Source organism: Pollicipes pollicipes, unplaced genomic scaffold (assembly GCF_011947565.3).
Source record: "Pollicipes pollicipes isolate AB1234 unplaced genomic scaffold, Ppol_2.1 Scaffold_5724;HRSCAF=6776_pilon_pilon_pilon, whole genome shotgun sequence".
In the NCBI taxonomy this organism is placed as follows: Eukaryota; Metazoa; Arthropoda; class Thecostraca; order Pollicipedomorpha; family Pollicipedidae; genus Pollicipes; species Pollicipes pollicipes.
Window position 1 is genome coordinate 50,844,374 of NW_023596746.1, and position 27,507 is coordinate 50,871,880.

At 51.0% G+C, this 27,507-nt stretch overlaps 2 protein-coding genes across 2 annotated transcripts in view; both read left to right on the forward strand.

The window, feature by feature from the left end:
- LOC119103162 (phorbol ester/diacylglycerol-binding protein unc-13) overlaps positions 1-10,876 on the forward strand; it is a 37,476-nt gene extending 26,600 nt beyond the window's left edge. The window contains exons 8-13 of the mRNA XM_037226612.1: positions 580-656; positions 3,872-3,980; positions 8,655-8,723; positions 9,810-9,980; positions 10,107-10,826; positions 10,873-10,876. Of these exons, the coding sequence (XP_037082507.1) occupies positions 580-656; positions 3,872-3,980; positions 8,655-8,723; positions 9,810-9,980; positions 10,107-10,826; positions 10,873-10,876 (1,150 nt within the window). The remainder of the gene's footprint in view (positions 1-579; positions 657-3,871; positions 3,981-8,654; positions 8,724-9,809; positions 9,981-10,106; positions 10,827-10,872) is intronic.
- Positions 10,877-11,012: 136 nt separating this feature from the next.
- unc-13 (protein unc13 homolog) overlaps positions 11,013-27,507 on the forward strand; it is a 107,937-nt gene continuing 91,442 nt past the window's right edge. Inside the window, 1 exon segment of the mRNA XM_037225852.1 lies at positions 11,013-11,667. Within this exon segment, the coding sequence (XP_037081747.1) occupies positions 11,056-11,667 (612 nt within the window). The 5' untranslated portion in view covers positions 11,013-11,055.

Below are 27,507 nucleotides of genomic sequence, written 5' to 3' on the forward strand. Positions count from 1 at the left end.
GAAGGTTGCTGGCGACCTGCGTCTTGAGACCACACGCACTCGCTTTACCCACGCCGTCTCGCCTCAACTGTTATCAGCTGTTGACTAGTGGGGTGAATGTGTCAGTGTCGACAGACCGGGCGATTGTGTCAGGCGTCGCCCAGTCAGGTGCAGCGCCGGGTGTCGAACGATCGGATGACTGTTGGCTGTGTCAGATGTCGATCAATCGGACGGCTGCGTCAGTTCTATCGGCCTATCAGTCTGTATAGGTCTATCGTGCGTTTTGTTCCAGGCATGAGTTAATCAGATTCCTGTGTTCCATGTCAGTTGATGGCTGTGTCAGACATCATCCATCCGGCTGGCTGCGTCAGCTATCGGCTGAGCGTGTGCTGCTCCAGGTGCCTGCCGATCGGATAGCTGTGCCAGATATCAATTGACCGAATGGCAGTGTCAGGTGTCATCCGGTGAAATGGCCGTGCCAGGTATAGGCGCCGGTGCTGGTGCCCTCCCGTGGCCGCTGTGCAGGCGCGATCGAGCCCCTGTTTCCGTGCCTGGTCGATCGGGCGGTGGCCCTCACGCAGGCCCTCCCGCCGTCCACAGCCAACAGGGCCAGCACGGACAGCGGCCGCGGCACGCAGCCAGCTCCGCATCTCAGCCGCAGCGGCTCACGCGGAACGGTGAGTCATCTACGCTGAGAGCGGCACCGCACGGGGTTTGCATGTTATGTGTAGCACGTGCCCATCAGCTAAAGGAAATGCACGTTTTTTTCTCAAACTGGACGGGTTACAAAGACAGGCAGAATAACGTTGAAGAGGTGCAGCGGTGGTAGGCTTTGTTCTGCAGATCGTTTTGTCCCCATGGAGTGACGCTCCCAAATGCATGGTGATGCTATCACATGACTTCTACACGATCAGCGGACGTGACTGTGTCCATCTTTAACATCCAAACACAAACAGCTATTCTAAAGCATCTAACGTGTTAAATACGATATTTTGTCCCTAAAATAACTAGCATGTGTTGCCATAATACTCTGGCGGGTATGTCCAATACGTAATATGCCCTTGGTAGGTTTAAGTGGTTTACTCTAGTATTGGACGATTAATCTTGAATAAGTACCCATTTTGTTTGACAAGTTTTGCAAAATTGTAAACGTTGCGACACTGAACTCCACTGTGCTTTCACTTCTTCACAGAGCAAGTGCATCATACATCATACATCATAATGCATTTCGTTTCTGGAGGAAAACGCGTAAAATCCCTTTAATCTTAGACCTTTCGCGTGCCCGGGTTGCCAGTTGAATGTAATGCGTTCGGGTCAGAGGTCACGGTCCACCCTGGGGCCTCGATAAGGGGGAGAGCCAGAGACACCAAATCCGCGGGGCAGGTAGAGCTCTTTGTAAACTCACTTGTATCACACTCCTAGCCCCATACATTCCGGTCAAATAAAGCCACACCCAAAATTGGCGTCTGCTGTGCGTCTCGGAAACCAGAGGCACGGGGTTCGACTTCCCGCGGTGCCCGCCCCTTCTACCAAGGTGAGAGGCAGGCGACATCATGTACACCCTCAGTAACTGAGCGCGTCGCAAAGATCCAGTGACATGGATGACGGTAGATCGCAGTCCAAAGTGCACTACGACCGCCCCATCCAACCAGATGCAACCTAGACACCTTTATTATGTAAGGTTTACTTGTGTTCATTTAAGGTCAGTGACGTTTTTTGACCTTTCGAAGGCCGAAATTTCCAAATCCATGGAGATTACTTTTATATTTGAATCTCCAACCACCAAGAGGTACCATTGACGACATGCTCATTGAAGCAAAAGGTAGAGTGAGGTCACTTCAGGTCAGTGGCCTCCCTTGAACCTTGTGAGGTCAAAATGATAAAAGCTGTTGATGTCCATGTAATTGAGGGGTTTGACATGACAAAAGCGACCCAACAGAGTAAGTTTTCCGGTAAGAAAGTTGCTTAGTAGTGACCTTGGATTGACATTTATACCGGATGATACAAGGTCAATGAAATTGGTCGCAATCCTTATTTTAACTGCATCGTTGTGTAGGAAGCCATTTCATAGTTATAAGACTTCAGGGTTACCTTCGCTGGCAGCTATGGCCTACATGTAACCTGCTACAGGTCGGTGACTTTATAAGGTATATGCAGCTTTCAATAGCAAAAAATAGGGTATTAAGTTGTCTTCGACTGGTTAAAGGCTGTGGAGGCTACGTCGCATTGTTCGGAACCAGAACCAACTCAGAGCGACCAATTTAATACCCAATCGAGCGCGTGAACAAGGCACGACGAAACGCCGCTGCAATCAGACTAACGTCCGAACATCAGACAGTTTGCTCTCAGTTCGCTCTCAACAGCTCGTGACGCCGAGAGCGCAGTAATTACTCCCAAACCTTTCCGCCGGCACTGATATCTATTCTCGAATACGCAACAGCAGCCAGTGGCACCGATCCAGTCTTTGCGCGGACAGAAATAGGCCGACACCTTTCATCCCGTCCAGTTGGTCTGCGGGGGAGTGAACCCGTCTGTGTGCACGCCTGGGCGGGGGAGTTAGCCGCCTGGCGCCGGGCCGTGTGGGCTGCCCCTGTCCCGGTGAGTGACGTCATGGGTTGACGTCACGGGTGGCGCGGGAGGGGGTGGCTGGCCCGGATCTCGGCGCCGCCGCCGCCGCCGTCGCGCTACCGCGAAACGCTTTTATCAAGTACGCGGTAAACGCTTTATCGGGTGGGCGCGGTGACTGGTAGTCCTGTCGGCGGCGTTTTTACCCGCCATGTGACCCAGCGGGACGTAATTGGCTGGCCGAATATCCGTCATTCGGCTGCCTCGGCTGCGCGAGCTGCTGTCACCTCGCCTGGTTTCAACGGGGCAGGGGAAGTACACGTTCAATTTTATCTAACGCCACCATGCACTTAGACTTTTGTGGCAACAAACTGATGCATATCAAGTTTGCTCATCATATACTAAGTAGATCAAGACACTCATACTGAGGACTACCACACAAATGAAGTCGCCACATACGGTGTAAAAGCGCACAGCGCAGCACAGAAGTCATTTTTCACCTTTCCGAGAGCAGACCTTTCCAAGTGGTACTATTGCTCGGTGACTTGATTACTGACACTTAAGAAGCTGAGACGTTCGGTCCGTGTGTAAAGGGATTTGACTGAACAAAATACTTTGCCCTACACCAAACAGCTTGTCATAGTTTATTAAGAAATTGTATGAAGTGTTGCGCCAACGATCACTTCGCTAGCGAAGGCGACAATAATAACTCAATCACTTAATACGCGATGTGAGCTGCAGATCCGCGATATCTCTTACATTGGATGACTGCATTTATCCGTGCTATTACACCTGGCCTCCTGTGCCCATGGCTATCACAGCTATAATAAAAAAGTGCTTGACAAACAGTGACACATTGCGAGACAGCAACACACAAATGGTAAACTGTTCATCGGTGCTTACGTGGTTTGCTGCGCGACTTGACCCGACCATTGTGCCTTGACCTGACCCGTACGCCGTGACCTGACCCGTGGTTCGTAACCTGATCCATGTGCCGTGACCTTATCCGTATTCCGTGACCTGACCCGCGCGCCATAACTCGATCCGTGCGCCTTGACTTGACCCGTGTGCCGTGACCTGATCCGTGTGCCATGACCTGCCCCATCTTCCGTGACCTGACCCGTGTGCCATGACCTGCCTCATCTTCCGTGACCTGACCCGTGTGTCGTGACCCGATCCGTGTGTCGTGACCCGATCCGTGCGCCGTGACTTGACCCGTGTGCCGTGACCTGATCCGTGTGTCGTGACCCGATCCGTGTGTCGTGACCCGATCCGTGTGTCGTGACCCGATCCGTGTGCCGTGGCCTGACTGGTGTCGGGGCCGCAGTCTCGGAGACAGGCCGGCGCCACAGTCTGGAGCGCCAGACGACCCTGTACGAGGAGCAGCCGGCGGAGGGCGACGTCTTCGCGGACGGGTGGCCGGCCGAACGCCAGAGGTACTATTGCCATGACCCGTACAGGGCCGACTCGGCCGCTCAGTTTCCGACCATCAGGTGAGCCACCCTCCAGGCGGATTGGTGGCGCATGCGCTCTGTGAGTTCGGATGTTCCTGCTCCCTCTCAGAGGCGTCCTGACTTCGAGCGCTGAAGCACCGATTCAGACCGCAGGTGATGCGCACCCCCGCTATCTTTCCGAGACCCCCTGACTCTCGGTGGGCATGCAGTTAGAGCTCCGTCTTTCGTCACATCTGGACCGCGAGAGTGTGTACTATCGTACGCGAGTGTTGTGTTTGTGCCCCGCGCCGCTTGCTTGGCTTACACAACCACTCAGTGTGCGGATGTTTTTGTGTCTCACACGCAGATGCTGCCGAAATGTCAACGCTCGCCCTTGCACCAAGACACTTGTGTTGTTTGTAGACTTCAACGGTGACACTGAACGAATTTGAGGCGTAGTAGGTCATTCGCATGCATGAAATGGCGGTGAGACGTCTGTTGCAGGTCGTACAACTCGGCGAGCTGAGCGGTTGGTGGACGGTCCAAACGCCCCCAGTCTTGCCCACACTGCTGCAATGATAAGCGTTTGAAGTTGTTAGTTCGAAAAGCGGTCGTTCCGTTTGAAAGGCGGAGGCGGTTCTCCGAAGTCGATCTGATCGCTCTGCTGCGGCTCGTCGACTGTCTTCCTCCGCACGTGACGGAAACGCGTTACTATTCCCGCCGTATTCCGCTGGTGATATTTTAAAATGGTCGTGCCGTCGTTAACAAAACGCATTCTTATTTTTGCGCCTACTCCCCATGGCAGCCCAGCTTTGTCACTGGCCGATGGCGGCTCGCAAGGCCTGACTGCTGATTTCACTCTAGGCTTCTCTGACCCAGCTATGCGCGTGTCCTTTCCAAACTTGGGAAAAAACGGGGCCATTTTTATGTTGAGTGTTCATCCCGACATAATATTCGTACATTTCGGGGAGGTCTGTGTCAGTGCGTGTGTGTCTGATTCTGCAATTTTTGGGGTCCGCGTTCGCGCCAGTGGAAGGTTTCTTGAGGCGAACTAGGTGTTCACAGACAGAAAGTAAGTGGTAAGGATTTTTTTTTGTAATTAGCCACATTGCCAGCCCGGGAACTTTACATCTGATCATAACGGGCCCTAGAAGATCAGACGAAAGATAGTTCCAACAGACCAGCAGCCAGGTCGGATCACACACAGAGTGAGGGAAGTGTCCCCTGATGGTCAGTTACGTTGGACACGCACTAATTTAGGAAGTCAGGACTGCTGACCCAGATCGACTGCTGACTGTGGCGTGGCCTGTGCTCTTTTATGCAAGATTTGGCCGTTCCGAATCAAATGTCAGTGCTTCTGGACTAAAGGTCAAAGGCCAGTGGTTCTCCAGCAGCGGTCAGGGGTCACGGCGTCGCCGGCTGCCAGATTCCTGCGCCGTGCGGCAGACATCTGTATGCGAGGTTCGCGCTCTGGGCGCGCCGACAGAGCTGGACACGGGTGGCGAGCTGACAGAAATGTCCCGTACCGGTGACCCGCACAGTCGACTGAGTTCAAGGTCACTTAGTTCAGGCGAACTCTGGATGGGGCACTTAGTTCGGACGGACTCAGGGCAGACAGCTCAGTCCGGACGGACTCAGGGCAGACAGCTCAGTCCGGACGGACTCAGGGCAGACAGCTCAGTCCGGACGGACTCAGGGCAGACAGCTCAGTCCGGACGGACTCAGGGCAGACAGCTCAGTCCGGACGGACTCAGGGCAGACAGCTCAGTCCGGACGGACTCAGGGCAGACAGCTCAGTCCGGATGGACTCAGGGCAGACAGCTCAGTCCGGACGGACTCAGGGCAGACAGCTCAGTCCGGACGGACTCAGGGCAGACAGCTCAGTCCGGACGGACTCAGGGCAGACAGCTCAGTACAGGACTTAGGACAGACAGCTCAGTAGGGACGGACTCAGCCAGTCCGGACGGACTTAAGACAGACAACTCGGTACAAAACTCAGAACAGACAGCTCAATACAGGACTTTAAAAAGGGAGCTCCAAACATCAGGCGACACAGACCACTAAGGTTTTCACACTGACACAGACCACACACTGATTCAAGACAAGAGACGCGTGACAAAGTGCTCAGGATGCGTAGCCCATCACAGGTTACCTAGGGCAGGTCGCTGGGAAAAGGTGGCTCGGAACAATCGGCTGATTAGAAGTGGCTCAAGACAGGTTACTAAGGCAGGCTGTTCAGGGTGGCTGACTCAGAACGAGTGGTTCATGACAAACTACACTGGACAGCCTGCTCAACAACAGCGACTCGCGACAGGTTACCAAGGGCAGGTCACCCAGGACAGGTGACTTAGGGCGGTGACCCAGAATGGCCGATTTGCCCATGGCAAAGCGCTTAATGCATTGAGGAGGTGTTTGAATTTGTAACTGCATTAAGTTTGCAGCGTGCCGTAGTGTGCCACAGCACGCAGCGAATCGCAAGCACTTCATAGCCTTGACATCATTGCATCCTCATGGCATCCCTCCTGGACGTGCCTTTAATCTAATTCATGTTTCAATCCATGGAATCCCATTTGTCGCACGCCAACATTCACCTAAAGAGCAATGCGGTGTTCTAATACGGGCCATAGAGATGCTACTTTGCAGCGGGCAAGCCCACTGACGTCAAACGTAGCTGCGCTCGTGTGTTAGCGCGCCGGGTGATGGCGGGGGCAGGGGAGGGGAGGGGTGCCACCTGAGCGATGTCCGGGCCTCAAGAGCACGACCTTGAGCGGCAGCACCTGTACAAAATCGATCGGCCACGTTTGATGGACGGCCGTCGGGCACCGACGGCGACGCAACGCCACAGACGGTTCTGCCCTTCCGAGCCCCAGCCGCGGCTCTCCACCGGCACCCACCAGCGGCTCTTCACCGGCACCCACCAGGGGCACTCCACGGGTACCCACCAGCGGTCTATCTCTTTGTACATTCCAGATGTTCCGAACCATGCCGGGCTGGGAGGTCAGCTTCTACCGCACGCGGCTTCAAATCAGACCATCGCATTTGGGCGCGAACCATGTGTGATGCTTGCGAGTCACAGTGCGTTGCAGAGATGTTCGAGTCATCGTGGTTTCAAACATTGCATGAACACGTTGGCCCACTTCTATGTGATATGGCGGATGAGCATAACCACGCCCCCTTTGCTTCAGTTATGTTTTGAAGATGGTGTAGGCTAACCGGTTGACTCGTGGTTGCTCTGTCAAGCACAAGAAAAGGAGTGTTTATGCGTTGCATTCTGAACGGCGTGTTTGCCTTTTTAATCACACTATCGCATTTGACGTGGTCACTTACAGCACTGCTGGACGCACTGTCACCAGGTGACTGGACGCACTAAAATATTCGTGCTCTTGCGCACCACTCCGGGTTTCCAATTGGTCATTTAGTTGCCACAGTTGTAGAAGAGCATGCCAATATCCAGCCACCGTAGACGATCGCCAAACTGTGTTTTCCTTACTAGAATGTCTGGACCGTCTCCTGTCCTCCGAAACCTTCCCTTGTCGTACAGCAACCCTCCCCGCCCCCCCCCCCCCCCCCCCCTCCACTCCGGATGACTCACATCCCAAGGTCACGGAGCGGGCGTGTCGGGGGAGGGGCCTCACAGCGGCGCGCCGTCACACAATGACGGGCGGCTCACAAATGTTCGACAGCCTGCTCGTCAGAGCCCGCTGGCCCACCTGCGGCCGCGCCGACCTTGCCTGTCAGTGTCGAAGGGCGGTGTGCCGGCTCTGGAGCGGCCCCTGCGACTGCGCTCGACCGACTCCACAGCCGGTGTCCCGGGTCCACTCACCGCACCCTGGTGCTGTCTGCCGACGCGCCGCGCCGCTCTCCCTCGCGGCGTCGTTTCCGGTGATCTCTGAGATCTCTGCCGATGACTGGAGCTGGCTGACCGTGTCCGCGGTGGAATGGGGCTGGCGGAGTTTACTCATCCAGTGGGTCTGACATGGCTTCCGTTCGAGGAGACTCATGGCTGCCTTTGCTGATTATTTTCCGGCGTCCTGCCCTGTACTGGTTTACTGGTTGGATCCTTTTGTCCGCGAAATAGCTGCATGCATATGGAAGACTCTCATTTGATTCGTACCGCGCTACTGCCATGGGTTAGGATGACGTGACACTATGCAGTTTGCATTCCGTTGCAGGCACTGGAGCTCGATGGCGGTAGTCGTGTGTTGAGGGTAATTGGTCTTGATATTGTGTGGATGACTGAACAAAGCTAGTGCCGTTTCAAAGTAATGCCGGAGTCGATGTGCTGACATTGGTACTGGTCCGTGAAGCTAATTACTTTGGTGCCATGAAACACCGGTGGCGGCAGACTGATCTGGCAACTGCAGGGTGTGTGTTGTGTGTGTGTGTGTTGTGTGTGTGTGTGTGTGTGTGTGTGTGTGTGTGTGTGTGTGTGTGTGTGTGTGTGTGTGTGTGTGTGTGTGTGTGTGTGTGTGTGTGTGTGTGTGTGTGTGTGTGTGTGTGTGTGTGTGTGTGTGTGTGTGTGTGTGTGTGTGTGTGTGTGTGTGTGTGTGTGTGTGTGTGTGTGTGTGTGAGTGTGTGTCGAGCGGTCTTGGTTCTGACAGTGACTCTGATGTGACTGATGACCGGTCTCCTGGTGACTTTGGTTCTGCCGATAACACCAGTGGTGATGATTCGCAGGGAGACGAAAGGTGAAGAAGAGGCCGAGTACGAATACGACCCAGCATACCAAGAATACTACGTGGACGAGTGAGTCATAAACAAGGAATCAACCACCGAATGATTACTACCATTTAATGCCAATATTTGTCAAAAGCGGGTCATACTACACTCAACGCGTTGTCCTAAGTTATAGAAGAGAATGGCGGCTTTGGCTCAGCTTGTAAACGTCTATGCAGCTGCCGTCGCTTCAACCCTAGTACAAACGCACGTGTTGCTGAATTCGTTTTGGCCAGTCATAGGCAAGGTATGCAATCGAAGAACTTTAAGGTTTCAATGGTAAGCAATGCAGTACCAAGTTGTGGAGCCAACCATGCTTGGAATGTAACTTCATTCCCCGTTTGTGATGCGTATCAATGTGCCCACATCATAACTCAGGATAACTGATACGATGTCGTACGCCTGGAAATATCAATGTTTTCCTGCGTTTCTCGCTACCCACCGTTATATTTAATTATGTCGCGCTGATAGAGTCCATTAGCAGTTCCTCAAAGTTGGGATATAGTTGCTAGGGCGGGGTCCTCCCTCTCAGCTCGATATCAACGCAGAATCTCCCAGAAGCTAGCCAATCACCAGCCCCTCCCCCCCCCCCCCTGAACTATAGCCGCTGCACTGGTACATCTTGAGTGGGAGGGCAGTATCCGTGTTCCGCAGTAAAACTGCGTGGTTTAGGCCATCCACAGTCCAAGAGATCAATGCCACTAAACAACGACATTACCCCGTATTGACGATATGGTTGACAACGGGTCTATAGCGACAATCAGCCACAACAATAACTGCTTGTTCCTGAGAATGCACGGCTTATGTCTTGGCGCACTGACCGCAAGTGAGTAACAGAACATTTGGCGTGGTGCAGGCAGAAAACGCTGATGTTGGCGTGGACGGATCACATGTAACTTTCTTCATCCCGTTTGTTAACATTGAGCAAGATCATGTTGTTATTACTCGTGCAGGGGCGCCCGACACCGCAGGAGCACCCCAGAGGAGGGTGGCAGTGTTGTAGTTCCGTGCCGCCAACAGTTAGGTATGTGACCTACAGCGCGCCGCGCCCCAGAGGCGACACCGACCGCAGTGCCCTTCCCCTCCCCGCTGACCGGGTCATGTCCCGGCGCGCAGGAACGGCCAGCCGTACTACGAGTACGCCGAGGACGACGGCCAGCAGGCGCAGCACGACTCGGCGGAGTACTACGGCGACTACGACGCGGCTGAATACGCGTACGATCCGGAAGCGTACCCGGCGGCCGGCGACGACGGCGTCGAGGCGACCGGCGACGGTGTCACGTTCTCGTCGGCAGCGGCGGGCAGCAGTCTTCCGAACGGCCCCAGTGGCGCGGCGGCGACCGCCGGCGGCGCTGAGCGGCAGCAGCCGAGCGGTGTTGGCGCCGGCTGCAGTGAACCGCAGACCGCGCGTAGCGGCGCCCAGACCGGCTACAGTGAGGTGCAGGCCGGGAACAGTGGGGTGCAGGCCGGCTACAGTGAGGCGCAGACCGGCCACAGTGAGGCGCAGACCGGGTACGGTGGGGTGCAGCCCGGGTACGGTGAATACGACGCGGACGATTACGACCAGGCGGCCGAATACTACGACGAGGAGACGGGCGACTATTTTGACGGCACGGCCTGGAGCTACTACGACGAGGACAGCGGCGAGTGGTACTACTACGACGACGGTACCTACAACGAGAACTACAACTACGCGTACGACAGCTCCGAGCAGCTGAACCAGACGGAGAAGGACGCCGCGAGCGTCGCGAGAACGAGTTCGGGCGCGGCGGCGCCTCCCGCGAGTGTACCGCGAGTGCCTCTGTCGGCCGGGGACGGCCGGCTGCCGACCGGCCAAAAGAAGCCAGACTTCGGCCTGGGGAACCTGGGCCTGACCAAGCTGACCTCGTCGCTGGGCCAGATCGGTCAGTCGGTGGGACAGACGGTTCGCGGCGCCGGCAGTGCCTCCTCGCGCCCCGGTTCGACGCAGTCCGCGCAGGGCGGCGAGCAGCTCACCGCGCTGGGGAACAAGGTCGGCACCAAGACGAAGGAGGTGGGCTCGATGTTCGCGGGCTTGTTCCGCGGCCTCGGTGCCGACACACGGCTGGCCAAGACACCGGCGCAGTCGACGCCGAATCTGGCCAAGGTTTCGGCGCCGGCGGCGCCGGCGGCGGCGGCCGCGCCGACGCCGCACCGCCAGCTGACCAAGCACGCCAGCTACGGCGACGGCGAAATGACGGTCTCGCCGCCGCCGTCGCCGCCGCCGCCGCCGCCGGCACCGGCGACAGCGGCGGCGGCGGCGGCGTCCACGCCGCTCCCCATGCCGTCCGATGACGCGGCGATCCTGGCCTCGATCGACCGCTACCGCGGCAACGACCCGTACATGCGGCGCGACGAGTTCTACACGTCCAGCGACCTGGAGCAAGACCGGGCACTGCTGGACGGCCGCGGTGTGAAGGCGGCGCCCGACGGCAGCGGGCTGATGCGGCACGACAGCTTCCATGAGCAGCGGCTGACGCTGGGCGCCCGCCCCAGCCTGGACCGCGCCAGCCCGCTGTACGAGGAGCCGGCCGAGCACACGAGCAGCTCGCGCGACGAGCTCAGCGCCACCGAAGTGTCCTACTCGCCCACCACCAAGTCGCCGAGCCCCAGCGGCACCTCGCCGACGCGTGGCTCGCTGAGCTCGCCGACGCTGGTCAAGGCCGAGATCGACCAGGACAAGCTGATCCTGGGCAACTTTGAGCCGGACGCGCCCGGCCGGCGCAGCAAGGTGACGACGCCCGTCTCGCCGCCGCGCGAGAACGTCATCGAGCCGCACCCAGCGTACCAGCAGGGCGGCGAGGAGGCGGCCACCAGCCGCACCGAGCTGCGCCTCGCCGAGGCTGACAAGAAGGTCTCGTTCGAGGACGAGCAGGAGCCGCGCGAGGCCAAGAAGCCGCTAACGGCCCGCGAGCGCTGGTTCTGGGCTTACGAGAAGATTCTGCTGCAGCTCAATGTGAGTACCGACCCGCAGGGTGACAGGCTTTTGGTTTGGGACGGGTGGCAGTGTCTCCAGTCAGTGGTCTTAACTGGAGGTCAGCGTTGTGATCAAAGGAGCCTGTAGCGATCTTTGACGCAGCAGTTGCATACTTGTCTGCGTCTCGAGCGTCCAGTTGGGGCTCTTACCAAGCGCCGTTGGTGTGGTGATTAGCCATCGACGTTATCACTGAAAGGGTATACTGCGCCGCGGTACGTATCGACCCTGCGGCGCAGCCTGGTTCTGGCGCCTCTTCTACGGGCCGTTTTCATGACGCTCTCAAGAAACCTCTCCACTGATGTAAAGTTCTGAATCGGGTTTGGCTCATCTCAGCAAGTCAAAAGTCAGTCCAGACACCAATCTCCCTTATTCTCAGCTTCACAGCTGAGACCTTGCAGGCAATGATTTGCGCCAGTCTGCTGTCACATTTCTGTTTCATTCAACATAAGGTCACAATATGACACACTTCAACATATTTCATGTTCAGTGCTTCGCTAATTTGTATGTGATGTAAGCAGCCGGCCCTTGCATTCAACCATGTAGACAAAAGCAAGATCAAGTTGGTATGAGAAGCCCAGCACAGCACAAAGACGATAGGTGGCATTACATGGCCAGTATTTTGTGTGGTTGTGTGTGTGTGTGTGTGTGTGTGTGTGTGTGTGTGTGTGTGTGGTGTGTGTGTGTGTGTGTGTGTGTGTGTGTGTGTGTGTGTGTGTGTGTGTGTGTGTGTGAATGTGGTTCACACCTGCTATCGTCCACCATGAAACGGGCGTAATGCCATAAGTACCGACACCTCTAGCTGTTTTAACTTGCACAGTGGATAGTAAACATTGTATGACGCACACTTTAAGTAACTGACACTTACAATTCGTTGCAACGTTCTAGCAGTGTCCCGCAGGTCCCCCATAGCCCCAAGACATATAAAACGTATAATGTTATATGACTATTAACATGTCTTAATAGTTATATAGCTACCAGCGGCTTGCGGTGTAATTCAGAAACTGCAAAACCAAGGCAGCGAGTTGTCAAGGTCCACCTGGCAGAGGAGATTCCATTTGTTGTAACACTCACACTCACTGAAATCGAAATCAGGCAACTCAATCCCACAGTCGTTTTTCAGTTGACATGATATACATAATAAGAACTGTATAAAATGGAATATGCAACATATACCTAATAAATAGCCCGATGTTCAGCTGTAGATTCTGCTATAGCTCAAGTCCATCAAGACTATACTCAGTTGTGAGTCGGCGCGGTGATGTACTTCAGACGATGCCCGCTTCTGGCAATGCTGTGGGCTCCACCCAGAGTCGGTCGGCCGCGCCTCGGACGGCGGTGGAAGGCTCAGGTGGTGCCGGTTGGACTCGCAGCTGCCCCCGGGGGGCGCGCTGTTGGCTGTCTGGCGGCCGCCGGACCGCCGGCTCAAGGTCGGAGCCAGGCCGGCCAGCGCCGGGGACCGCTGTTCGCGGACAGGTGTAGCTGGGGTCCGCTGTATGCGGACAGATGCAGCTTAAACCGCTGTTCGCGGACAGGTACAGCTGGGGGCCGCTGTCTGCGGACAGTTGCAGCCGGGGGCCGCTGTCTGCGGACAGTTGCAGTCGGGGGGCCGCTGTTGCGGACAGGTGTAGCCGGGGGCCCCTGTTTGCGGACAGATGCAGCCGGGGGTCGCTGTCTGCGGACAGGTGTCGTTGGGGACCGCTGTCTGCGGACAGGTGTCGTTGGGGACCGCTGTCCGCGGACGGGTGCAGTGGGAGGCCGCTCTCTGCGGACAGGTGCAGCAGTTTGGCCACTGAGTTTCTCTTTTGTCTTTGTTTTCCAGTAAATGGACATTACATTTTCCGTCAACTGGCTTTCAACCACTGTCTCGTTCTTCGGGAAGCTTGATGGGCTTTTACGTAGCATAAAAGAACCAAGAAGAAAACGGATTCAATTGCGCAGGTCTTGATCGTAAAGCTGAACAATGTAATGAATAACACCGAGGGCAGGCGCCAGGGACGCATGAATTGAGTCGACCTGCTGGCATGTGATTCTGCGCGGCTTATGACCGCATTGCGGCCCCCGAGTACCAATTAAACCCGAGGAACCATGCCTTCCTTGTATGGTCAATTTCGCATCCTTAAATACCCGGCAAAGCAGCGCACTTAGCTGAATGAGTTTGCAGGCTCCAGGCCAGGTCGGCGTCCTAAGTTTAGGATACGGCCCGCTCACCGCCCGCCGTCTCTATCATCCCCGACATACGGTACGACGCGATGCGAAACCTGGGATTACGAAGGGCATGCCCACGTCGGTGTGACCGAATCCGCGGACGCTAACGAAAGAGCATTTCAGTCCCTCGTGGCCCGGGAGAATGCATCGCTGTTGAATATGGTGGCCGTTTGGGACTTTCGTAGCTTCCAGGGCGTCACAGTGTCGGGGCAGTTCTGGCTAGTGGAAAACCTCCTCTGGGGCGTATCGACAACTTGCGTGGAGCTGTTCGCAAGCTGCTTTCCTCGGTGTTTTCTGTGACAGTGATGGCGACCGAGTGCACGATTCCTCTCTGGATGCGTGCTGTTCCTGACGTACCGAACCAGCTTTGTCACTCGTCTTCGTATTGGCCTACTAGCGCTGGTCCTCGCCACTGAATTGGCTCCATCTGTGCCACCGTTTTCCAAGGATTCCAATGAAACAGGCAGAACTGCCTGGCCAGAAATGTTGAAGGACCGACGACCGACCGCCCTGACCCGGGATGCCATACAGCCGTCGCCACTGCCCCTTTCTGGAACTCGAGATCGATGTGGACGTACATCTTCAGGCCGGTTGTGCCGATGCCTGTTGCAGCTGCCTGCCACGCACGGCGTCGACTTATCGGTCTTTGGTCTGTCCCAAGCGCGGTGCTCGTTGCTTCTCATTGCTGAAGGACAGCTGCCATATATCGGAACAACCCATAAGGACATCAGGGCGTCTTTGCAGTCGCTCAGTGTGGACAGGAAAACCAGCCGGTGTCTAAATCTTAATGTCTTCCGCAAACGACGCGATGTGACAGTCAGCAAAGTCAGGCATATGGCTTTCAAATGTGACGATCAGCAAGGAAGTCAACACTAATGATCGCAGATCTTTGCTTAGAATCGCCGTCCAGGTGGACGCGAAGCCATTATTTACCAACGCTCTTTGTTATCTGTCGGTTAGATATGCCTCATCAATTTCAGAGCTATGCGCTAATCTCGTGGGCCTTTCTGCTGATTGGGAGCTGCTTGTGAGGAACAGGGTCAAACAAGTCAATTGAATCTTTTGACCCTGTTTTGAAAAGCGATATGATTATACGAAATCGCCTAGACCTCTGTCGTCAGTTGTGCTCCGGTTACTAAAAGTCGTCAAAAGTTGCCCAGAGCGTGACCATTCCGGCCTAAAAGCTAAAATGGTGCAGTATGCAGTACCATCTAGTGCGGCTCTCAAAATGATGTCAAACCGTCAGGCCTGGTCGGTCGGCAGTTGTCAGGATTTGTGTTGCATTCTGGTAAATGACACTAACTCAACCGTCTTCGACTCCACGGGCGGGCATCCAAGCTTCAGGGACATTATTGACAATCCAGCAAGACCTCCCGGTAGCCACTCCACAATTTCTCGAGGAATTCTCGGGCGACACCCGTCTGTCTAAGTGAACGTTAAGCATGAACAACTGCCGCTCAGCCTCCTTAGAAGACGTTCTAGTGCGTTCCAGCTCAGCTTGGTTGGTGCCAGGAGGGTAATGAGACTGGTCTCCTCTTTGCCAAGGATGCTGGTGTAAAACGGCTACACACCCTGTCTTTTCGGTAAAGATTTTAATTTACTAAGGAACTGCCCGCATCTTGAAGTGCCACAGTGTTGGAATGGGCTTCCAGCCTGGAGTTAGCGTATCGTGCTCCAATGCTTTGTTCCGTTTGATGTCCTTCGTCATGTTTCCTCGCAAATTACACCCACAGATTTTGCGTTATCCGTCTCAGGGAAAGCATAACAGAGTGCTCACGCATGCTCGTATTGGTTGCTTCTCCCAGTCTTCAGTTGTCCGTGTCAGTGAACAGTCAATGGGCTCAATCAGGTAACTTTACCCGGCTTTATAAGCCCAGCTAGACCGCTCCTGAAAGCTTACATTGAGGTGATTACACATAGCATTGCACCATGCCGCGCCTTCATATCATGTGACGATGTTCATGGCAACGTCTCTGGAGCGCGGTCCTGAAAGAGGGAGTAGGCTATACACCATGCGTTTCTTGTTAAATGCCACCAGATCTAGTTTATGTAAAGACAAAAACTTTTGATGACATCGATTCAGCACAGGCCTTCATTTGGTTTTCGTTATGTGAGGGATTATGTTTGCAAAAATTGAAGTGACCTAACTACAGAATGTAAAAATATGTCCACAGAAAAAGCATGCGCGGTAAAACAAGTTGACAAAGTTTATTCAAAGATGTCTTAAACCACATCCGGTTTCTTTTGAATACAGAACGAAGTAATGAATAATTCCTTAGCAGAAAATATCGGGATCTCCGCATGTCATAACCTAGTATTAGTTGTTTTCATGCGCTGAGAATACGCAGGTGTTTTCGCACACAAGCCTTTATTTCACCGTTCTGTAAAGCTGGGTAAAGAAAAGATACGGCACTTACATTATCTACCACGACGTGTGTGTGTGAGGGGGGGGGGGTCACACGCGCGATCATCTGTTGCCGACGGAGGGAATGAGATGACGCATGCCGTAATGTACTCGGAACACCGTGCTGATGAAAACACTGGCAGACACGGCTTTCCGTTGCAGTAAACTTCTTCATCGCCCACGGGCCTTGCACGGGATATTATAATTATGAGCCGCAACGGCAGAATGTAAATTGGCAGTCACAAGCGCAAAAAATGGAGACACGCTAACACGTTGTTGCCGTAACGCCGGGCGTCTTATGAAAAGGCATTAGACGGACATTAGGAAGGTCCGTAACTGCTTTTCCTTAAGAAGACTCCATGGGGAACCCTGTTAACCTTCCTCTCTACATCAAGCCCATCTTAACGAAAATCTTGTGTCTACTCCTGTCTGCGCTGAGGGATGCAAAAGGATCGCGGGTGTCGGGACATGGTGACTGTAAGACAAAGCGTCTAACGTGGAGCTAGCGCGGCGTGATGCACCTTAACTAGCGGCAACGCTTTGCCAAGAAATGGCGACGTTGTCAACCGCATGCATATTGCCGTTTTAACCGTCCTGTGTCTGAGCAGGATACAGAACACCATTTTCACTCCCTTTCATTGTTCACCCTGGTTGGCACAATCCCTCATGTGCACTGCATATGCGGATGAGCATCTCGGACCTTCTGGACAGATGTCTGACGTGACCATGAGTATAGTATAGATCAAAAGCATCGCAGCACTGAGTATATTCTGAATGCAGCCTTTCCTGCTGGAAGATAGATAATATCAGACACAGCACGCGCTGTCATTGTATTGAACGGCTTTAGTCGCGTATATGGCCCTAAGTCCAGCTGTACTGATTACCGGTCCCAAAAAGCTGGATCGCTGGGGGATACAAGGCCAGAAGGAAGCTAGCCGGAAAAGACTAATCCGATGACACGCTAGCGTGCTCTGCACCCTCACGCATGGGAGGAAGGATGAAACGCTTTGAGGCGGCTGTTTCACAACTGTATGAAGGGTGACACGATGCTGCAATGGCAATCCCCCTCCGGTTTCCAAATGCGTCTTGACATGGGCATTTTGCACCATTTTCATCAGTACCAGCCAAATTTTAGAAACCTTTACCTTCGTTTTGCAGAGACGTGACTCCAATATGAGCATTATCGGCTACAACGGAGCAAATTTCTCCGCCGTAGTAGGCAATGACATCATCAGACAATAAGAAGCTAGTAAGGGTTCTGAAAGTGTAGTAGTTAGGGGCGCATCGGGGTTCGACTCGCCGCGGTGCCCACTCTTCCTGCCAGGGTGAGAGGGAGGCGGCGCCATATATATATATATATATATATATATATATATATATATATATATATATATATGAACTTTGCTCTTTCTGTCTAGTTGGGAGGACTATTGCCGGGCAATGGCAAGTTCATACTAAGCTTGTAGTGAACCTAAAGGGAAAGTGGTTTATTCCGAACCACCAGCTTAGCTGATTAGTGATTTTAAAGGTTGATGAGCCAGCGTTACATTGCGATGCATACCAGCACGATGCCAACAATAGCAACATGATTGAGTGCCTGAATGTTGTGGGATGTTTAGAGTAGCATACCAAATAGCATGCATCCGTACTCTTCTAGCCGTTTTCGTATGTGTTATTACGAAATTATCAGCATCGACAAAGGCCCTTTAGGCGATAGAGCAGGCACTCGATGTAAAACGCCTACTCTTTGGGATAAATAATATTTTCAGCAGCTTCTTGCCAAAACTGCTTGTCACTGATTCCAGTAGTATTCAACTGTTGGCGTGAATTGAATCTTTCGCAAGACGTGCAACAACGTCGAAAAGAAGATTCAATTAACGCCAACAGTTGAATACTACTGGAATCAGTGACAAGCAGTTTTGGCAAGAAGCTGCTGAAAATATTATTTATCCCAAAGAGTAGGCGTTTTACATCGAGTGCCTGCTCTATCGCCTAAAGGGCCTTTGTCGATGCTGATAATTTCGTAATAACATATACGAAAACGGCTAGAAGAGTACGGATGCATGCTATTTGGTATGCTACTCTAAACATCCCACAACATTCAGGCACTCAATCATGTTGCTATTGTTGGTATCGTGCTGGTATGCATCGCAATGTAACGCTGGCTCATCAACCTTTAAAATCACTAATCAGCTAAGCTGGTGGTTCGGAATAAACCACTTTCCCTTTAGGCTCACTACAAGCTTAGTATGAACTTGCCATTGCCCGGCAGTAGTCCTCCCAACTAGACAGAAAGAGCGAAGTTCATATATATATATATATATATATATATATATATATATATGTATATATATGTATATATATATATATATATATATATATATATATATATATATATATATATATATATGGCGCCGCCTCCCTCTCACCCTGGCAGGAAGAGTGGGCACCGCGGCGAGTCGAACCCCGATGCGCCCCTAACTACTACACTTTCAGAACCCTTACTAGCTTCTTATTGTCTGATGATGTCATTGCCTACTACGGCGGAGAAATTTGCTCCGTTGTAGCCGATAATGCTCATATTGGAGTCACGTCTCTGCAAAACGAAGGTAAAGGTTTCTACTAGTTGGTAAATCGGAAAATAGCCTTCACGCCAAACGAGCAAGAGACCATCGATAACTTATTTCAATTCCGCACACATTTTTTTCGCAACAAGTGCACTATCACAGCTGGAAATGAAAGAACAAATCACTTATGTCTATGAGTAAGGTTACTGGCATGATGTCTTTTTCGAGGCGGCTTGTTATTCAGCCATGACCGGTAACTGTTTGTTTTGTTTCTTGTTACTAGACCTCCGCGGTAACGACAAGATAAAACGGTGCGGACCAACAATGTTTTAGCGATTCAGAAATTTTAAATGTTGTTTCACAAATCACTTGAGCGAACTATCTGAGATTTATTATCCATCGTGTAAATTGTCATTTGGTTTCCCAATGTTCATGCCGGACCCAGTGTTCGTCTGACATGGTCAACTTCATTAAGTGCTTGTCCAAATGCAGTTGGGTCGCCTACGCCCCCTTGGCCGTTTGCCCGTCCCCGTTTGAATCGGGGTTACGCTGTCCTCGGGTTCCTGTTTCGAAACGACATGAAAAGGGTAAAGTAGTTGATAATGCTGCGGTCTCCGCGCCAGCTCCATAGCTGTGCGTCGGCCGTAAATTCCGGATAAATGGCCCGTATAAACGGCGACTGGGGTCAGGCGAGCTTCTTCGATTAAGACAACTGGGTTCAGGCGAACTACTCCGATTAAAATGACTGGGGCCAGACGAACTACTCTGATTAAGGTGACTGGGTCAGACGAACTACTCAGATTAAGGTGACTGGGGTCAGGCGAACTACTCCGATTAAGGTGACTGGGTTCAGGCAAACTACTCCGATTAAGGTGACTGGAGTCAGACGAACTACTCCAATTAAGATGACTGGGGTCAGACGAACTACTCCGATTAAGGTGACTGGGGTCAGACGAACTACTCCTATTAAAGTGACTGGGGTCGGATGAACTACTCCGATTAAGATGACTGGGGTCAGACGAACTACTCCGATTAACGTGACTGGGGTCAGACGAACTACTCCGATTGAGGTAACTTGGGCCATGCGAACTACTCCGATTAAGGTAACTTGGGCCATGCGAACTACTCCGATTGAGGTGACCGGGGTCAGGCGAACTACTCCGATTAAGGTGGCTGGGGTCAGACGAACGATTCCGATTGGGTATGGCGTGTGTCCAACCATCGCAAAGGCTTAGCAAACAAACCGAGGACTGCCGAAAATGGAGTGGCAAATTCCATGCATTGCATTTCAGCTATATTTTAGCAACGTGATAGTAAATGGAATCACATATTCTGCTTCGCAGATGCGAATAGAACTAAGTCCAAATTTGCCACTTGTTGATTGGCAAGTCGTGTTTTTGTGACATGAGCTCTCACTTCCTGTTTTACTGAATTGTCTTCAATATTTCATACGTGTCAGCAACCTAAAGCTATATTTTGTCCTAAGATGATATCTGGTGATTGGCTTCAGTTCTAGCAGTTATTTCAACATCATTGCATTTCACAATTATCAGACAACATAAATCCAGTCAAATCACTGGCCTGGGAAGCAGTGGGAACTTAAGGGGTCACACCATCAGCTGTCCCCTCCCCTCCATCAACATATTCGCAGCATACCACATAGCAAAATATCTTTGGATCTGCCTAATCAGAAATGAAAGTTAAGTAACTATCGAACTGATTCATGCGACCACCTGCTTTTTACGTATAAGCTATACTCGGGTATCCTCAACTGCCTTGTGCTTTCCACTTTCAGTTAACTCATCCTCACATTTTTAATCTGTTGAGCTTGTTATCCTCTTGACTCACAAGCCCAGCCTGTAAAATCCTGTTAAGCGCATGTCAGCCGCGGCCGTTTTCTTGGTGCGACAATGATGCAGCGTGACACTGCGTGATCGGCAAAGGATGCGACTGGTGATTAGAGCAAATTTTTCGCAATTGAGATTAATCTTGTGCCGTGCGTGCGAAGATGAGTTCAGTGCTTCTCGCCCTTTTTCGTTACGCAACACCATCCAGCCCTGCAATGTGAGTTCATTTAGCATGTAAACAAAAGTGAGAGGGCAGTATGTGAGCCGCAAATCACGTGACGTGTCACACAAACAGTGTTGGTGTTAACCCAGTTTTGGGTACGGCAATTCGCGGGTGTACATTGAGTTAATGCGTTTGCGATGTACTCAGTCCTTGTGTGCGTGTTTGCGTTAGGAAAGTTTGTAATGTAGAATGCATAAATGGCATTGTAGGAGGTGTAGGAATTGCACTTGAAGTGAAGTATTTTGGGCCATCTCATGTCGCACGTTTAAGGCGTTTTTTTCTGTTAACTATCCAATGATATTTGCGTTCATTCGCCTGAGCTAACAGAGGATTTGATCTCCAGAATACAGGATGGATTGGATAGCTCACGCGTTCTCCGCTCACGTAACTCCCATTCGCAAAGCACGAAGACCCCTCATTCGTCACTTGCTAGCAAAACAGGTGTTATCAGTCACATCTGCGCCAAAGGCATATCGAAATAAAAAAGTTATTGGAAAACATCAAGAAGTTGCATGATCGACTCCGCATGTGCAGTAGCACGTTACAAAGTGTTCTAGATTAACAAACAAAATCTTATCAGGCCCTAAATGTTTCAACAACCCATCTTATATCCTCTCGACTTTATTTGTCATGACCCAGTAGGACGAACACGTTAATCATGGTAATCTCTATGCTGGCCGCCTGGCCAACAACAATGAACAAAACCAAACAATGGAACAAAACAGCAACAAAAGTGGCCAACGCATTCTGCAAAGAAAAAAGTAGGAGATAAGAACACGCACAAAAAGAAGACTTTGTATTTCAAGGAACCGGTCGGAATCTTAAAGCTTTCGCACTGAGTAGTGCTTATTGCGTGGGCCCCGGTCACCACATATTTGTGAAATCAACAGTTTGCCGGGTTTTATCTATGCGAATACATGAAAACCATCAAAATACCATCCTGGCAGGTCTTGCACTACCTAGCATGTATGATTTAATGCTGTAAACGTCTACAATAATGTGGAAGCACATGACCCCTGGGTCTATCCTTTCCCATTTAATCCTTTTCAAGAAGTTTCACCTCGCTCGCTCGATAACTATGAGATCATCCTGAAAACGTCAAGGGATCGAATATAAAGTACATTTCAACTATTTAAGACCGCTTTGGCCATTGAGACTTCTCAGTTGCAACGGCTTTGGCGCCGCTGAGTACTCTCTCCACTGAAATAGCCATCTTGAAGACCTTTCGGTGCTGTTCTTCCCCTCTGAAGTCTTGTATACCAAATATAATCTTGCCCTCTGAAGTCTTGTATACCAAATATAATCTTGCCCTCTGAAGTCTTGTATACCAAATATAATCTTGCCCTCTGAAGTCTTGTATACCAAATATAATCTTGCCCTCTGAAGTCTTGTATACCAAATATAATCTTGCCCTCTGAAGTCTTGTATACCAAATATAATCTTGCCCTCTGAAGTCTTGTATACCAAATATAATCTTGCCCTCTGAAGTCTTGTATGCCAAATATAATCTTGCCCTACCAAAGTCGCCCTAGTATCTGAGCCACACGCCTGCGAAAATGGTGAGCGGTATACCAGGGAGAGTATTTCAAAGTCACCTTGGCATTCATGACGTCATAATAGCGTCACTGAAATCCTGCTATTCCATAAACCATGCGGCGATCAAGGCCAAAAATAAATCGTCGAGGCGTTCATATCTGGCGTTCGTGAGCGCCATTTACAGATATGACGGCCGTCAATTGGCTCCCAATTAACGTCGTGCAAGGCACGATGGCGTAATAAAGCCATGACGCGTTGAGGAGCACATTTATGAAGCCGAGAATTATGCTGTCTGGAGCCGTCTTTTCCACATAAAAATGATACCACAAGTTATAGCTGAGCTTGTCTCATTATACCTGATGCTTGCCTCAATATCTTCAAAAGTAAGGCATTCCCTGCGAGATCTCCGTGGACTGGCTCCGCGACCGCAGCATTTCCGTCGTACTTCTTCTTTTTGTAGTTCGGGTTTCACACGTATAACGCTATAGTTGCGGAAAGCCATGCGCGTCCCAGGCTATCAAACACATACATCTGGAATGTTGTGATTGTGTCGTTTCATGAACACATTGCCAGCAAAGAACATGACATATGAACATATTTTGCTACGTCAGTGCAGGAATGTTTTGTTCATAACAAGCTGTTCACTGTTCAGTATTCAGCAATCACGGGAATCTTTGTTCAGATGCTCTTAGAATAAATGCATGACATGGGTGGCACGGCTTTGAAAAGCACAAGCGGCTTACCAAATTGACCTCAACCCAGACATAAGTGTGTTCCTCTGGTATACACAGCGGAGGCGCCTGCTGAGACGATAGTCTCGGCCTGTCATAAACCCATCTGGCCATGGGCTTTCCTGCGTGCAATGACACGTCTTTAAGCTCCTGTCGAGCGGCTTTCATTATCTGTATTGAGCCCCATGTTCCATGTTTGGTATTATGTCCCATGGCTATGACCCGGAACTGCAGAACACGCGTGGCCTCCGGTAGAGTACTGCAAGTTGTTGCAACTTGGTCGCCAGTGACGACCGCTAAACGATGATATTAATACTTACAGATAACTCTCTTGAGATTATTCGTAACAGGGGCTGGTGAACATCGCGAAATAGCAGGCTGTATTTGCACATGGCGATTGCGGGGTTGAAAACATAGGAATTCCGGGATCGATACCATTGCCAGGCTGGGAATCCTGGTACACCGATCCCGGAAATGACGTCCACAGTATATGCGTTGCCGGCTATAACCTATGGCTGTAAGCTGGTGGACCTGCTACAGCGCAGGTAACACATTCTAACACGTGAACTATTTTTAAAAATAATCATTGTATTTTCTTTTAATTAGTCCACCGGAGTCAGCGCAGGCGCCAGACAGTTTTTTAGTGCCTAGCAGCACCAGCTGATCGTGAAACTGCGTCGACGGCACAATTTCGCGGCGAAAGCTCAACACGCTCTCGGGTGGGGGGTCAATCTGAGTCCCGAAGGCTCTTCCGCAGTAGTTTCCGAGCGGCGCGACGTAACCGCGCAATTTGTATAGATGTAGACAACTGAGTAGGAGTTGTTTGGTATCAAAAAGTTGAATGTACCTTGTGACGTCACTGGTCCCCGGCAGTTCAAAGTCAAGCCATGTATTTGGTGAAGTCAGTTTGTAGGGAATCATTCGATCTGATGCAACAACGAAGTGTTGGACGGAGCCATACATTACTGAAATACTTTCTTAGGCAACACAACAATTGAATGAACAAGTTTCATCGATCTTGGTTCAGGTATAAAGGACAGGCCAATGTCAAAAACAACATATGTTATTACTCTAGATTCGTTGTATGAAGTGGTTCCTACTGCTCATTCCAAATTTATTTACAACATTAACCGCATTATACACCTTCCATGGACTTCTTTATGGTCAGAAAAGATCACTGACCTGAAATGACTCAGGTGAACATTTTGCCCTTAGGAACGTACTGCCTAACGTAATCTTTGTCACATCAAGAATTGCAAAAATCAAAGCAGTATGGTATGATTTCGGTCACTATGACCATCACAAGGTCAAACAAGGCCATTGACCTTGAATAAGCATGTGACTTTCTACTTAGGACCTGAAACTTTGGCCCATGTGAGTTCACGTACAGACCAACGTGCTGTGAATTTGGTGCGCTAGCTCTCATAGTTTTTGAAATCTCAAGGGGCTCAAATTGCCTCCCACCCCCTACCCCCAACCCCTCCCCCCACCCCAACCCACCCAAGCAAAGGGCATCCAACCGACCATCCGGGCGCGTGCTAACGTTCCGCCATGCTCGGCAAAGTCCATCCTTTCCTCTGACGTCACACGACCTTTGCCGTGACCGCTGCCAACGGTCGCAGGCCATCCCAGTTGGAGGCAGATAGCGAGGGCCTAAAGCGGCCCGCTCCTCCTCCCCTCAGCCCGCCCGTGGTTGAGTGAATCGGAACGTGAGGGCTGTAACCAACAACGCTATGGGAGCGTTGTTGGTTACAGCCCTCACACCCTCGACACCTCTGTTACGGTATATCCTAGCCCCAGGATTGAAAGCGGGGACTATGTTATTGCAGTGCAATACTTATTTGGCACATAAATGCAGCATGTGCCATTGGTATTTATAACGCACTCAGCTGCTGAAGCTATTTGGCGTTGCCTTCTTTTCATCCTGGGAGGAAGGGCGGGCGCATTGGGAATCGAACTCCGTAACTCTGGTTGTCCAGTCCCGCAGCTTGACTAATACATTAAGTGTACCCATTTAGTAATGAAGCATTATAGCGTCATCAAACGTCGTATCCTACCAACACCAATGGCAGCCTGAATACATGCCTGAGTAGCGGCCAACAGCCGGCAAACGTGTGTACCTGTACCAACTTGTGCCAGCAGCGTAGTGTGATGCTGGCGTGTTTGGCGTGTACAGCAGTGAAACGCCCAGCGCCGAGCAATGCACCTCATATCAGAAAACGTTCCTGGCAAAGGAAACGTTTCGGCACCACATGCTCAGGCATTGCTCCCATGCCACCGGTGCTAATATAATTCCGGTTGTCAATGTTGCAGTGACGACATATTGTATCTCCAATAGGTGGCCGCCCGTTTGATACTTCCGGCGATGTGGGACACTTGAGGTTGTTTATTCTGACGCTAGATGTCGGGATGGACCAGGGACAATTGATCGATTCGATCCATATGCGCAACAAATAGTGAATGATTATTCATCCTGAAAAGCTGCGTTTACCCATATCGTCGTTTAGTTAAAGCTGCATCATATGGTGGAATGTAGGTAAACAAAACAATATGCTGGGGATATATCGTGTGTCTCTGGTTCCGCATGCGGATGGGACTAAAAACACCTAGGGCCCCCAAAGTCCCCACCATTTCCGATGTTAAGTGCCATATTATCAGCGTCACGGAGCTGGTGCGTGTTTTTCCTTTGTCACGGCCGTTGAGTTTATTCCGTCTCGAAACTTGCCCCATCCCAGGCAAATACCGGTTAATGCATCAAGGGCGGATCCAAGGGTGGGGACAATTTGGCAGCTTGTTCGCAGGAAAGTTCGTTTTAAAAATACTCATTGAGGTAAACTGGCCAAAAAATAAGAAAGATGGTAAAATTACATATGAGATTTGACAACCGGGAGATGCGTTATTGTTATCAGACACGTTTAGGGTTTGCACAAAATGACGGTCTGGGTCTGTCCTTCGCAGTTACGCACTCCGGTTCATGTCCAAATGTTTAGTTACGGTTCCAGAGCCAACTGAGCCTCTTGCGACTTAAGCCACAGAAACGCTTAAAGCAGGCCCTCACATATGTATCAGGTTATGAACTGAGCTAGCCACTTTGCAGATCATGTTGCACAATTCACAAGCATGCCCTTCTTAGGATCTAAGACCTACTACTTCTTAGCTTGACACCTGCGAACTTATTCATACTTTTTCGTGCAGACTATTTCAAGGTCGCCCAGGCATGCATGACGCCTCAGAAGCGCCACGCGAATACTGCCACTTCATTGTTCATGTAGTGCTCGAGGTCAATGAAAATATGGTTGTCGAATTATTTGTGCCTGGCGTGCGTCAGCACCACATCTGGCATCAACGGGATTCCGATGCTCTCAACCGATGTAATTATTGCGTTCAGTGCAAGTTTCGAACACGAACCACGTCTTATCCTACAAAACACAGGAATTTTGGAATTAGCACTACTCATGACGGAAGTGAGATTGGGAACCGAACAACTTAGAATAACACCGTAACCGACTATGTTAATGCGAATGCGAAGCATAAAGTCATGCACAAATACGCAAGGAGAGTACCAGGAAGGACCAAAGCACGCGCACGTAACGATATATGAGCTCTGCAAACACGGACAGACTGACAGACCACCAAGTTGAAGTACCACAAGTGAGTCAGCCTCTCCGCAACTATTGCAATTTCGCACGGCCAGCCTGATAGCGTCTCTGACGTCATACAAACGTTCCATGACGCTACCGAACGAGACGTATTGACGAGCATCTTTCCAAATGGTGAAAGTGTGTTATCTAAAACAGTCTTATGTGCTTAAAAGCATGCCAATAGTTACAAGTGAGCTCAGTCCATCGTAGCTGATGCCTGTCTTACTACCTTCAAATATGGAGCATTCCCTTAATCCCTAAGGAGTTATCAGCACGCGTCACAAAGCCAACAAGCCTACACTTAGATTTGTTGCTTTAGGTCATACTATGTTAATGGCTTAAACAGATATACGTAAAGGAACGAGTAATCCAACATCGTGCAATGCAATTTTTCTGTGGGCCTCAAATTCCCTAAAATGTGCTTTGCATTTTCTTACTATATTTTTGTCATGACAGAGGTACTCCTTAAAAGGAATGCTTCACATTTCAAGATATTAAAGCAAGCATCGTATGTGACGAACTAAGATCACTTATAACTTTTGGTACACTTTTTAGTAAAAAGGGCTTCTCCAGAGAACACAACTCTCTGTTTATGAAATATTCTCCCCAATACGGATTGCGATATAATATCTTGCACAGCATCAATTAAGAGCCAATTAACAGCT